The sequence below is a fragment of the Bos indicus x Bos taurus genome, chromosome 28 (assembly GCF_003369695.1).
Source record: "Bos indicus x Bos taurus breed Angus x Brahman F1 hybrid chromosome 28, Bos_hybrid_MaternalHap_v2.0, whole genome shotgun sequence".
In the NCBI taxonomy this organism is placed as follows: Eukaryota; Metazoa; Chordata; class Mammalia; order Artiodactyla; family Bovidae; genus Bos; species Bos indicus x Bos taurus.
In genome coordinates, this window is record NC_040103.1 from 31,032,509 (window position 1) to 31,047,356 (window position 14,848).

The following is a 14,848-nucleotide window of genomic DNA, read 5'->3' on the forward strand; positions in this document are numbered from 1 at the left end:
GGAATGGGGTGTGAACAGCCCTAGACTCGTGGTATTCTTATGCATGGATTGATAGTTTTAATAAATAATTTTTTCTTAGTTGTTGTGTGCTTTTGGTTGAGTTCCAAAGTGTGAAACATTTTGGTTTGCTTGCTTTTTTGGCTTGGTTTGTTTTTTGTTTCTGCTGATTGATCTCCATTTAAATATTTCTGTTTTCTCTGTAACAAAAAAAGGAAATAAATGGTGTGCTGATTAGAAAACAAGTCATTACTAATGAGAAATGAAAAGTTATGTGTACACAGAAACCCTTGCATAAGTGTTTTATAGCACTTTATGTACAATAGGTAATAAGAGGACACAACTCAGATGTCCTTCAGTGGGAGAAGGATTCAACTGTGACACATCAATACCATGGAGCACCACTCAGTGATTAAAAGGAACAAGCTGTTGATAGAGCAACCTGGACGAAGCTTCAGAGAATTGAGCTAAGTGAAAAAAAAAGCCAAACCCTAAAGGCTCTATACTAAATGATTGCATCTATGTACTGCTCTTGAAATGAGAAAATTATAGAATGGAGAACAGATTAGAGATTACCAGGGGCTAAGGTGGGGGTAGGAGCTTGAAGGAAGTGGGTATGACTATGACAGTGTAGCATAAGGGATGGAAATGGTCTATATCCTGGCTGTATCTCTGTGAATATCCTGGTTATGGTACAGTTTTGCAAGATGTTACTATTTAGAGAAACTGGGTAAAGGGTATGCAGGATCACTCTGTATTACATAAAAATAAGGAGTTTAAAGAAAAACTGGCCTCTCTTAATCATCTGTATAGGTATATGTGTCAGCTGTGATACTTAGAGTAATTAAAAAATATTCTTTTAAAAATCTATATCTTCTTTGATATATGCTGTGAATTATTAAGGGAGGTATGTTAAAATAATCCATTATGATTGAGAAATGTCTGTTTCTTCTTTTAGGTCTGTCAATTTCAGTTTTACATATTTTGAGGCTTTGTTATTGCATGCATATACATTTAGAATTACTCAATCCTCTTGGTTGATTGTGCTTTTAATCACTGTGGATATCACTCTTAATATCTTGTGATGCTTTTTTCCTTTAAGTCTATTTTGTCTGATTTTAGCTTAGTGACACCATCTCTCTTTTTGTTAGTATTTGCATAGGATTCCCTCCTAGTCTTTTACTTAAAATTTTTTCTGTATCTTTATTTTTTTATGAACTCAGCTTAAAGTTTTCTTTATTAATGACATTAAAATTTTTGAAAATTAATCATGCTTGTTATAAAAATATTATAACATACTAATAGAATGAAGCTCAACAACTCAGAAATAACCATGAAAAATATCTGGATGAATTTCCTTCCAGAATTTTTTATACACATAATTTTACATGATTTATACTCATCAGTATTTTTAAAATTCATGTCGTAATAGTTATGAAAATATTTTCACTTTGGCAAGTATTCATCTGTAACATTTTAAGTTGCTGGAGAGTATTTTATAATATGGATATACTACAGCTTATGAGAAATATGTTATTAATAAAATATATCTTTATTTTTAAAGGATCTCTCTTATAAACAGGGGCTTCCCTGGTGGCTCCATGGTAAAGAATCTGCAATTCAGGAGTCGTGAGTTTGACCCCTGGGTCAAGAAGGTACCCTGGAGAAGGGAACAGCAACCCACTCCAGTTTTCTTGCCTGGGAAATTCCCTGGACAGAGGAGCCTCATGAGCTATAGTACATGAGATCACAAAAAAGTAGGACACGACTTAGCAACTAAACAACAACTCTGATGAACAACATCTGCAATTGTTTTATTTAACATAATATGAAAATTTTGCTTTTTAATTGGGCTATCTTGCTTAGTTATATTTATTTATTTATTTTTTGTGTATTGTTATTTTTTTAATAAATAGAAACCACACCACTTCATTTGTTACAGAGAAGAATGAGAGGCAATAATTCGAGGGCCCCAGGAAGCTTTTTCATCCATAAGATAACAGAAAGGATTATCACCTTCACCGCCCAAGCCATTTATTAACATTTTCTTTTGATCTCTGATCTCCCACCCACATCAGTGCGCCACTTCCAGAATGGAACCCTGCCTTCAAATCTTTTTTTTTTTTTTTTTTATTTTTAAACTTTACAATATTGTATTAGTTTTGCCAAATATCGAAATGAATCCGCCACAGGTATACCCGCGTTCCCCATCCTGAACCCTCCTCCCTCCTCCCTCCCCTCCCCTCCCTCTGGGTTGTCCCAGTGCACCAGCCCCAAGCATCCAGTACCGTGCATCAAACCTGGACTGGCGACTCGTTTCATACATGATATTATACATGTTTCAAATCTTCTACTAGTTGGAAGGCTGGTCTATCAGTTTGTCTTAGTAACGGAATGGAGGTCCCCAACTCAGCTGAGGAACCTGGACAAACCTTCTTTGATTTCAGCCTCATCCCAAGGCCCATAAATGTTTTCTTTAAAAAGCTGCAAGTGAATGAGGTAGAAAGGGCAGAGACATGAGATGGATACCAGCAGAAGGGCAAAGAGTATGGCTCCCACAGCACTGAGGGACAGCAGGCCTCCTAAGGCTGAGAATGCAAAGAGCAGTGTGACCCCCACATAGCTGCGGGGCGTACATGCCTTCAGTTTCTTCTGTAATATGGGCCACAGGGCAAAAATCTGGATGGCAGACATCGCCATGATGAAGGCATGGAGGGATCGGGGCAGGCGGGAGGCAAGGCAGACAGAAGCAAAGACGGCCACATTCAAGGACAGAGTGCAGGATGCAATGGCAGCATTGGTGCCGTAGTCAAAGAAGATGAGGTGACCTAACAGCATGAAGACTGCCATGGCATAGACGGTGTCAGTGCTGACAGACTCTGTCAGGGTCTTCAGCACTGGTGAAAAGCCATATGTGAAAGTAATGAAGACTTGGGCACCCTTCAAGTCAGCCCTCCGGGTCCGCTCACTCTTCTTCCGTCCTTCATCTCCATCAGTGAGATAAAACAAAACATAGCCAATCAGTGAAGAAGCCAGGCCGGTCCCAAAAAGCCACTGAGGGGCCAGAAGACCCTCATCCATATACCACCAGATAACCACAAAAACACAGACACTGCTCAGCTGCTGTATCACCACGCTGGACTCAAACACCACAGCCCAGTATTGGTATTTCTGGGCATAGATGTTTTTCCAGAGCTCTTCGAGGAACCTCCGATCCACGTAGTTATCAGGAAAGGGCTGTAGCTCATACAAGACCTAATGCCACCTGGCCTCTTTGGTGTTAGCTACAGGCTGGGCACACACTATCCTTTCGCTCAAACTCAGGCGACTTCAATCTCCCTTGCAGAAGTCCATATTGTTCTTGTTCTTTGTAAAGTTGAAGTAAGACTTCTCTGGAAAGTCCACGCTGAGTTGTGCTTGATATTGTACTGACCTTCCCTTGCTTTCAAAGGCAGCAACCCAGGCCAGGCCTACAGTAGATGAGTTTGTTCTCTGAGGCAGGACAATGCAGCTAAGTTCCTGCCCGCGAGTTCCTAGGGGTGTGCGGCCGGGGAAGGGCGGCCGCCTGCTGCTTAGTTATAGTTAATGTAACTATAAGTGTATTAGGGTTTACATCTATCATTTTATTTATTCAGTATTTATCCCACGAATTCTGTATTTCTTTTTTCTCTCATTTCTTGCCTTCCTTTAGATTAAACAAATATTTTTATTATTCCATTTCTTCCCTCTACTATTTGAAAATTCTTTTATTATTATTTTTAATAGTTTCCTTAGAGCACTGTACATACGTCTTTGATTTATTAAAGTTGAATATAAAATAAAAGTTGAATATAAAGTAGTACTTTTAGCACTTTCCATATCATGCAAAAGCTTTAGAATGCTTTAATTCTATTTTCCACCTCCAACTTTTATGCTTTTATTTTCATATGTTTCAATTGTACATATATTTTACACCTTACATGATACTATCATTTTTCTGTAGAAACAATATTCATTTTTTCATTTCTTACAGTTTGCCTTTCACTTGGGGTTCTCTCCATATCTTGATTTTTTAAAAACGTTTACATATAGTAAGCTTTATTTTTTGTGTGTACTGTTTTATGGATTTTGTCCATAAAATTCACAGAGTCATTTGGTGACTCTCAGAATGGCACAGGGCCACCACCAAAAACTCTTGGTATAGAGCAGTTAATCACCCTTAAATTCCCCTGTGGTCAACTCTGTTCCCAACTCCAACCCCTGAAGATATATGTAGCCTTCCAGGTCTGACTTCTTTCCTAGGACTATACATTTAAGATTCATACATGGTATCGTGTGAATCAATAAATTGTTTCTTTTTACTGCTGAGTAGTATTCTATTGTATAGGTGTCCTGTACTTTGTTTATCCATTTGCTAGCTGAAAGATATCTGGGTTGTGTCCAGTTTGGGATAATTATGAATAAAACTTGTATAAACATTCATTTATCATAAGCATACATTTTTATTTCTCTTGGATAAATACCTAGGAGTAGGATTGCTGGGTCATACGGTATGTGTATGTTTAATTTTTTAAGAAACTGCCAAATTTTCAAATTTGGCTGCCAAATTATTCAAACAAGTCAGTCAGTCTTTTTAGTTTTAGCCTGTCTAAAAGGTATGTAGTGTATCTCATGGTGGTTTTAATTTGGTTATCCCTAGTGACTAGTTCGGAGAAGGCAATGGCAAGCCACTCCAGTACTCTTGCCTAGAAAATCCCATGGATGGAGGAGCCTGGTAGGCTGCAGTCCGTGGGGTCGCTACTAGTCGGACACGACTGAACGACTTCACTTTCACTTTCCCCTTTCATGCATTGGAGAAGGAAATGGCAACCCACTCCAGTGTTCTTGCCTGAAGAATCCCAGGGACGGGGGAGCCTGGTGGGCTGCCGTCTATGGGGCCGCACAGAGGCGGACACGACTGAATCGACTTAGCAGCAGCAGCAGCAGCAGTGACTAGTTATGCTGAACATCTATTAATGTGCTTGTTAGCCACCCATATATCTTCTTTGGTGAAGTGTGTATTTGGGACTTCTGACAAGTTAGCTATTAGGTTGCTTGTTTTTTCTTTTTATTGTTGGGTTTTTAAGAGTTATTCATATATTCTGTATACAACTCTTTGTCAGAAATATAATTTGCAAATATTTATTTTGAGCCTATGGCTTGCTTTTGAATTCTCTTAACAGTGTATTTTGGAAAGCAAGAGTTTTTTGTGTTGTTTTTTTTTAATTGGAGGATAATTGCTTTACAATATTGTGTTGGCTTCTGCCATACAACAGTGTGAATCAGCCATAAGTACACATAAGTCCCTTCCCTCCTGAACCTCTCCCTCACTCCCCCACCCCATCTCACCCCTCTGGGTTGTCACAAACCACCAGGTTGAGCTCCCTGTGCCCATACAACAGCTTCCCAGTGGCTATCTATTTTACATATGGTAGTGTAAATATGTCAGTGCTAGTCTCTTAATTCATCCCACCCTCTCCTTCCCCTACTGTATCCAAAGTCTGTTCTTTATGTTTCTGCCTCTGTTGCTGCCCTGCAAATAGGTTTATCAGTACCATTTTTCTAGATTCCATATATATGTTAATATACAAAATTTGTTTTTCTCTTTCTGACATATTTCACTCTGTATAACAGGCTCTAGGTTCATCTAATTGTGTCCAACTCTTTGTGACCCCATGGACTATAGCCCATCAGGTTCCTCTGTCCGTGGGGTTTCTCCAGGCAAGAGTACCGGAGTGGGTTGCCATGCCCTCCTCCAGGGGATCTTCCCACCCAGGGATTGCACCCAGGTCTCCTGCATTGCAGGTGGATTCTTTTATCATCTGAGCCACCAGGGAAACCCCATGCAACACGCACAGGTTCTTCTACCTCACTCAGTTCAGTTCAGTCGCTCAGTCATGTCCGACTCTTTGCGACCCCATGAATCGCAGCATGCCAGACCTCCCTGTCCATCACCAACTCCCGGAGTTCACTGAGACTCACGTCCATCGAGTCAGTGATGCCATCCAGCCATCTCATCCTCTGTCGTCCCCTTCTCCTCCTGCCCCAAATCCCTCCCAGCATCAGAGTCTTTTCCAATCAGTCAACTCTTCACTTCAGGTGGCCAAAGTACTGGAGTTTCAGCTTTAGCATCAGTCTTTCCAAAGAAATCCCAGGGCTGATCTCCCTCAGAATGGACTGGTTGGATCTCCTTACGGTCCAAGGGACTCTCAAGAGTCTTCTCCAACACCACAGTTCAAAAGCATCAATTCTTTGGCGCTCAGCTTTCTTCACAGTCCAACTCTCACATCCATACATGACCACTGGAAAAACCATAGCCTTGACTAGACGGACCTTTGTGGGCAAAGTAATGTCTCTGCTTTTCAATATTCTATCTAGGTTGGTCATAATTTTTCTTCCAAGGAGTAAGCGTCTTTTAATTTCATGGCTGCAGTCACCATCTGCAGTGATTTTGGAGCCTCCCAAAAATAAAGTCTGACACTGTTTCCACTGTTTCCCCATCTATTTGCCATGAAGTGATGGGACCAGATAGCATGGTCTTAGTTTTCTGAATGTTTTAAGTTTAATGGTTTAATGTTTTCTGAGTTTTAAGCCAACTTTTTCACTCTCCTCTTTCACTTTCATCGAAAGGCTTTTTAGTTCCTCTTCACTTTCTGCCATAAGGGTGGTGTCATCTGCACAGATATCTAAGGTTATTGATATTTCTCCCAGCAATCTTGATTCCAGCTTGTGTTTCTTCTAGCCAAGTGTTTCTCATGATGTACTCTGCATAGAAGTTAAATAAGCAGGGTGACAATATACCTCACTAGAACTGACTCAAATATGTTCCTTTTTATGGCTTAATCATATACCATTGTGTATATGTACCACAGCTTCTTTATCCATTTATCTGCCTATGGACATCTGTGTTGCTTCCATATCCTAGCTTTGTAAATAGTGGTGCTATGAACTCTGGGGCTTCCCTGATGGCTCAGACAGTAAAGAATCTGCCTTCAATGCAGGAGACCCAGGTTTGATCCCTTGGTTGGGAAGATTGCCTGGAGAAGGAAATGGCAATCCACTGTAGTAGTCTTGCGTGGAGAACTCCGTGGACAGAGGAGCCTTGTGGGTTACAGTCCATGGGGTCGCAGAGAGTCGGACACAACTGACTGCTAACACATTCATGATCACTGGGGTACATTTGTAGTTTTCAGTTATGGTTTTCTCAAGGTATATGCCCAGTAGCAGGATTTCTGGGTCATATGGTAGTTTTAATCCTAGTTTAAAATTTTTTAATTTATTTTTAATTGAAGGATAATTGCTTTACAGTATTGTGTTGGTTTCTGCCAAATATCAACATGAATCATCCATAGGTATAAATATGTCCCCTCCCTCTTGAACCTCCCTTCCTATCCCATCCCTCTAGGTTGTTCCAGAGCCCCAACTTGAGTACCCTGAGTCGTACAGCAAATTCTCTATTTTACATATGATTATTGTATGTTTCCATGTTACCGTCTCCATATGTCCCACCCTCTCGTTCCTCCCCACCGCCCCCATGTCTGTAAGTCTGTTCTCTATGTCTGTGTCTCCATTACTGCCCTGCAAATAATTTCATCAGTACCATCTTTCTAGACTCCATATATAGGTGTTAGTATACAATATTTGTTGTTCTCTTTCTGACTTAGTTCAGTCTGTATAACAGGCTCCAGGTTCATCTACCTCACTAGAACTGACTCAAATGCATTCCTTTTAATGACTGAGTAATATACCATTGTATATATGTACTTCTTTATACATTCATCTGCTGATGAACATCTAGGTTACTTCCATGTCCTAGCTGTTGTAAATAGTGCTGCTATTAACATTGGGGTGCACTCGTCTTTTTCAGTTATGGTTTGCTCAGGGTACATGCCAAGCAGTAGAATTGCTGGGTCATATGGTAGTTTTCAGAGAAGGCAATGGTACCCCACTCCAGTACTTTTGCCTAGAAAATCCCATGGATGGAGGAGCCTGGTGGGCTGCAGTCCATGGGGTCGCTAGAGTCAGACATGACTGAGCGACTTCACTTTCACTTTTCACTTTCATGCATTGGAGAAGGAAATGGCAACCCACTCTGGTGTTCTTGCCTGGAGAATCCCAGGGACGGGGGAGCCTGGTGGGCTACCGTCTATGGGGTCGCACAGAGTCGGACACGACTGAAGCGACTTAGCAGCAGTAGCAGCATGATAGTTTTATTCCTAGTTTTTTAAGGACTCTAAATACTATTCTTCATAGTGGCTCTACCAATTTACATTCCTACCAACAGTGCAACAGAGTTTCCTTTTCTCCGCACCCTCTCCAGCATTTATTGTCTGTAGATATTTTGATGATGGCCATTCTGACTGGTGTGAGATGATATCTCATTGTAGTTTTGATTTACATTTCTCTAATAATGAGCGATGATGGGTATCTTTTCATGTATTTGTTGGGCATTTGTGTCTCTTCTTTGGAGAAATGTCTGTTTAAGTCCTCCTTTCACTTTTTAATTGGGTATGTTGTTTTTCTAGTTTTGAGCTGCACAAGTTGCTTGTATATTTTGGAGATTAATCATTTGTCAGTTGTTTCATTGGCAATTATTTTCTCCCATTCTGAGGCTGTCTTTTCATCTTTTTACAGTTTCCTTTGCTGTGCCAAAGCAAATCAAGTTTAATTAGGTCCCACTTGTTTATTTTTATTTTAATTTCCATTACTTTTGGAGGTGGGTCAGAGAAGATATTTCTGTGATTTATGTTAAAGAGTGTTTTGCCTATATTTTTCTCTGAGAGTTTTATAGTTTCTGGCTTTACATTTAGGTCTTTAATCCATTTTGAGTTTATTTTCACGTATGGTGTTAGGAAGTGTTCTAATTTTATTCTGTCCAATTTTCCTAGCACTACTTATTGAAAGGGCTGTCTTTTCTCCATTGTATATTCTTGCCTCTTTTGTCAAAGATAAGAAGCCCATAGGTATGTGGGTTTTTCTCTGGGTTTTCTGTCTTGTTCTATTGATCTGTGTTGCTGTTTTTGTGCCGTTACTGTACTGTCTGATTACTGTAGCTTTGTAGTGTAGTCTGAGTCAGGAATGTTGATTTCTCCAGCTCCATTTTTCTTTCTCAAGATCGTGCAAAGCAAGAGCTTATTTATTTATTTTATTTATTTTTTATTTCTTTTTTTTGTGGATCATGCTTTTGTGGATTGTGCTTCTAGCGCCTAATGTAGGATTATGCAGATTTTCTCATGTATTTCTAGATATGAGAAGTTCTGTAGTTTCATGTTATACATTTAGGTTTATGACCCGTTTTGAGTTAATTAAAAAAAATTTTATTTTATTGAGATATAATTTGCATACCATAAAATTCACCCTTTGGAAATGTACAATTCAGTGGTTTATAGTGTATTCACAAGGTTATGCAACCATCACCACTATCTAATTCCAGAGCATTTCATCATCTTAAAAAGGAAACCCCAGTAGTCACTGCCAAAGGCCCTCCCCCAGCCTTCGGCAGCTACTAATCTACTTTTCGCCTGTATAGATTCTTTCACTTAGCCTGTTGTTCTCAAGTTTCATCCATTTTGTAGCAAGTATTGGTATGTCATTCCTTTTTATTGCTGAATAATGTTGCATTGTATGAATACATAGATTTATTTATCCATCATTCAGCAAATATTTGGATTGTTTTTGGCTATTATGAATAATGTTGCCATGAATATTCATATAGAAATTTTTATGTAAGCACATACTTTCAATTATCTTGCATATATACTTAAGAGTGTTTGAGTTAATTTTTATATAAGGTGTGAGGCATGAGTTGAGGTTCTTTCTTTTTTTTTTTTTTTCATAAGGACATATAGTTATTCCAGCACCACTTTTGGAGATAACTATACTTTCTCCGGGCTTCCTCCATTAAATTGCCTTTGACCTTTGTCAAAAATCAGTTGAATCTGTCTTTAGATTGTTTTGTTCTATTGATCTATATGTCTGTCTCTTTGCTAATATCACATTGTCTTGATTACTATAGCTTCATTGTTTACGCTAAAGCCTTAGACTGTGTGGATCACAACAAACTGTGGAATATTCTTAAAGAGTTGGTAATATCAGACCACCTTACCTGCCTCCTGAGAAACCTGAAGCAACAGTTAGAACTGGACATGGAACAATAGACTGATTCAAAATTGGGAAAGGGGTACATCAAGGCTGTATGTTGTCACCCTGCTTATTTAACTTATATGTAGAGCACATCATGTGAAATGCCAGCCTGGATGAAGCACAAGCTGTAATCAAAACTGTGGGGAGAAATATTAATAACCTCAGATATGCAGATGACACCATCCTTATGGCAGAAAGCGAAGAAAAACTAAAGAACCTACTGATGAAAATGAAAGAGGAGAGTTTAAAAGCTGGCTTAAAACTCAGCATTCAAAAAACAGAGATTATGGCACCTGGTCCCATCACGTCATGGAAAATAGATGGGGAAACAATGGAAAGAGTGAGAGACTTTATTTTCTTGGGCTCCAAAATCACTGCAGACGGTGACTGCAGCCATGAAATTAAAAGACATTTGCTTCTTGGAAGAAAATCAGTGACAAACCTAGACAGCACATTAAAAAGCAGAGACATTACTTTACAAACAAAGGTCCATCTAGTCACAGCTATAGTTTTTCCAGTAGTCATATATGGATGCCAGAGCTGGACAGCAAAAAAGGCTGAGTGCCAAAGAATTGATGCCTTCAAACTGTGGTGCTGGAGAAAACTCTTGAGAGTCCCTTGAACTCTAAGGGGATCAAATCAGTCAATTAAAGGAAATCAACTCTGGATATTCATTGGGAGGACTGGTGCTGAATTTGAAGCTCTAATACTTTGGTCACCTGAAGTGAACAGCTGACTCGTTGGAAAAGACCCTGATGCTGGGAAAGATTGAGGGCAAGAGAAGAAGGGGGCAACAGAGGATGAGATGGTTGGATGGCATCACTGACTTGATGGGCATGAGTTTGAGCAAACTGAGGGAAATGCTAAAGGACAGGGAAGCCTGGCATGCTGCAGTGCATGGGGTCACAAAGAATTGGACATGACTTAGCGACTGAACAACAACATTGCTTTTTTTTAAAGCTTTGCAATTAGGTAGTTTTATACCTTCAACATTGTTCTTCCTTTTCAAAATTGTTTTGGTCATTCTAAAGCCTTTGCCATATATATTTCAGAATCAACTGGTCAGTCATGATTCAAAAGAGTATACAGAGATTTTGATTGGGATTTCATTGAATCTATAGGTCAATGGAAGGTATTGTTATCTTATTAATTTGATTCTTCTAATCCATAAATACAGATTATCTTTTTATTTATCTAGGTCTTTGCTTTCTTTCATCAATATTTTGCAGTTTTCAACACAGAGATCCTGCACATATTTGTTAGATTTATAACAGTCTTTCATTTTGGGGGTGGTATTTAAATGGTTGAATTGTGGTGCTGGAGAAGACTCTTGAGAGTCCCTTGGAATCAAGGAGATCAAACCAGTCAACCCTAAAGAAAATAAACCCTGAATATCATTGGAAATGAAATGGGAATCTGAGTTCTTGTTTGCAGAGCCGAACAATGAACTTCACGAACACACAGACACTCATGGTAGTAAGTGAATAGGATTTATTGAAGAGAAGGAAGGTATAAAGCTCTCAGCATAGGCACTGAGAGAAGATAAAGAGTTCCCCAAAGGCAGGACTTACAGTAGTTTATATCCTTACCAGTATTCTGTACATTTTTGGTTGGCTCCTGTCCTTAAACTATGTCATTTCTAACTAATCCGTTTAAAGGTCAAAATGTTTAACTTAACATCTTTATGGCTTCTCTTGCTCCTTGGATTAAGTCATCACCCTTTTTCATGACCCCTGGCCATTTTACAATGGACCAGATGTATGAGCTAAAGATTAATGATAACCGTTTTTTTCCTTTTGGGCATATGAAATAGAAGTTAATTACTACCCTTCCCTGGATAATATCAGACCAAGGACACATTCCAGAAATTTGGGACAAAGGGTATAGCGTTAGGTTAATGGAGCGAGATGTTTATTGAAAACAACACCGAGGTCTCACAGTCCTACACTGACTGCCTAGCAATTTCTACCTCAGAAAGATGGATGTTGAAGCTGATGCTCCAGTACTTCGGCCACCTGATGCAAAGAGCTGACTCATTGGAAAAGACCCTGATGCTGGGAAAGAATGAGGGCAGGAGGAGCAGGGGGTGACAGAAGATGAGATGGTTGGATGGCATCACCAACTTAGTGGACAAGAGTTTGAGCAAACCCTGGGAGATAGTAATGGACAGGGATGCTTGGTGTGCTAGAGTCCATGGCGTCACAAAGAATTGGACATGACGGAGTGACTGAACAACAACAGCCTTCTTTATGGTCCAGCTCTCACATCCATACATGACTACTGGAAAATCATAACTTTGACTATATGGACCTTTGTCAGCAAAGTAACGTCTCTGCTTTTTAATATGCTGTCTAAACTTGTCATAGCTTTTCTTCTAAGTAGCAAGCATCTTTTAATTTCGTAGCTGCAGTCACTGTCTGCAGTGATTTTGGAGCCCAAGAAAATAAAATCTGTCACTGTTTACACTTTTTCCCCATCTGTCTTCCATGAAGTGATGGGATAGGATGCCGTGATCTTAGTTTTTGAATGTTGAGTTTTAAGCCAGCTTTTTCACTCTCCTCTTTCACCTTCATCAAGAGGCTCTTTAGTTCCTCTTCACTTTCTGCCATTAGAGTGTTGTCATCTGCGTATCTGAGGTTATTGATATTTCTCCCTGCAATCTTGATTCCAGTTTGCGATTCGTCCAGTCCAGCATTTCACATGATGTACTCTGTGTTGACGTTAAATAAGCAGGGTGACAATATACAGCCTTGTTGTACTCCCATCCCAGTTTTGACCCAGTCCATGGTTCCGTGTCCAGCTCTAACTGTTGTTTCTTGACCCGCATACAGGTTTCTCAGGAGACAGGTCAGGTGATCTGGCACTCTCATCTCTTTAAGAATATTCTACAGTTTGTTGTGCTTCACACAGTCAAAGGCTTTAGTGTAGTCAATGAAACAGATCTTTTTCTGGGATTCCCTTGCTTTCTCTATGACCCAACAGATGTTGGCAATTTGACCTTTGGTTCCTCTGCCTTTTCTAAATCCATCTTGTGCATCTGGAAGTTCTTGGTTCATGTACTGCTAAAGCTTAGCTTGAAGGATTTTGAGCATAACCTTACTAGCATGTGAAATGAGTACAACTGTGCATTAATTTGAACATTCTTTGGCATTGCCCTTCTTTGGGACTGGAATGAATCCCAAAGACCTTTTCCTTTCCTGTGGCCACTGCTGAGTTTTCCAAATTTGCTGACATATTGAATGCAGCACCTTATTTAATAGTATGATCTTTTAGGATTTTAAATAACTCAGCTGGAATCCCATCAGCTCCACTAACTCTGTTCGCAGTAATGCTTCCTAAGGCCCACTTGTGGGTTGAACTAGTTTAAATCTGGTTTTCAGCTTTTCTGATGGCTTATCTCTTTATGTAATCTAGAAGTAAGGTTAGCTCTTACTTTTTGGCTATAACTTGTTACATGTCCCAACTGAAAGCTGGAGATGTTTTCTAAGTTAGCCATTTTTGGCATCCCAGAATTCATTTTTTAAATTAGTCCAAGGAGACTGCCGAATATCTACTCAGCTTCTGGGACCCTCACATTTGTCTACAAATTTGCAGATGCTTGCAGGGGAAAATGTTCCCAAATATTCAGGTTCACACATTTGTCTTCGTTTATCTTTGCTATCTCGGACTCTCAAGTCTTTAGTGCCCTGGTAATTTTTCTTTTTGTTCAAACTTGCTTTCCTAGTTGCTTTTGGTGAAGAGGTTGGTCTGAATAAGCTAATCCACCATATCCAGAAGCAAAACAAAGATCATGGATTTTGGAGCCAGACCTCCGGGATTCAAATCTCAGTTCTTTAGTTGACTTGTCCTCTGATCATGAACAAGGTGTTAACGTTTTTTAAGCCTCACTTTTCTCATTACTTAAAATGGTGATAGTAACAGTAGCTCCCTTCTAGGGTTATTGTGATGATTTAACAAGTATACATAAAGTAGTTTGTATACACATAAGTGTACTTTCCTACTCACCTTCTTGTTCTGGCCTCCACTGTTCTTATAGAGAAGCCAGTTATTGTTATTATTACTACTTTGAAGGTAATATTTCTTTTTCCCTCTGTTTTTTAAGGTTTTTCTTTGCCTTTGTATTTTGGTAGCTTTACTCTTATATGCTGGTGTGAGTATGGTTTTATTTATTTATTTATCCTGTCTGAGCTTCTTAGCATTTCTTATATCATATATACTTTTAAAATATGTAGTATATGTCTAAGAAAAGAGCCTGGAATCCAAAAGCTGCTCTATTGTTATTCACTTATTATTTTTACTTGACATGGTCTTCTTTCCAATCAGTGTTGTTTCCCACTGTGCTATGTGATTTACAAATCTTTAATAGGCTCCACTGGCTAGTAGATGAAGTCCAAACTCATCTTTGTTTAAGTCTTTATTGAATTTGTTACAATATTGTTTCTGTTTTATGTTTTGATTTTTTTGACCATGAGTCACGTGGGATCTTAGCTCCCCGACCAGGGATTAAACCCACACTTTCTGTATTGGAAGGTGAAATCTTAAACCACTAGATCACCAGGGAAGCCCCAACCTGTGATATATTTAAAACTCTGAGGCCCAAATCAAACCAGGCCAACTGTATCAGAATTTTTGAGGTGGGATACAGATATTAATCAGTATTTTTGAAAGAGCCCTGGGTGATTCCAATGTT

General features: G+C 39.3%; 1 protein-coding gene across 1 annotated transcript; it reads right to left on the reverse strand.

The window, feature by feature from the left end:
• Positions 1-2,298: 2,298 nt before the first annotated feature.
• On the reverse strand, positions 2,299-3,615 carry LOC113885474 (phosphatidylinositol N-acetylglucosaminyltransferase subunit C-like). The gene has a single exon (XM_027530843.1). It carries the CDS (start codon positions 3,076-3,078, stop codon positions 2,407-2,409), a length of 672 nt encoding a protein of 223 aa, XP_027386644.1. The 5' UTR covers positions 3,079-3,615; the 3' UTR covers positions 2,299-2,406.
• Positions 3,616-14,848: the final 11,233 nt, after the last annotated feature.

Coding starts and splice junctions, on each gene's coding strand:
- LOC113885474 (XM_027530843.1), bottom strand. CDS start 3,078: ATGGATGAGGGTCTTCTGGCCCCTCAGTGGCTTTTTGGGACCGGCCTG.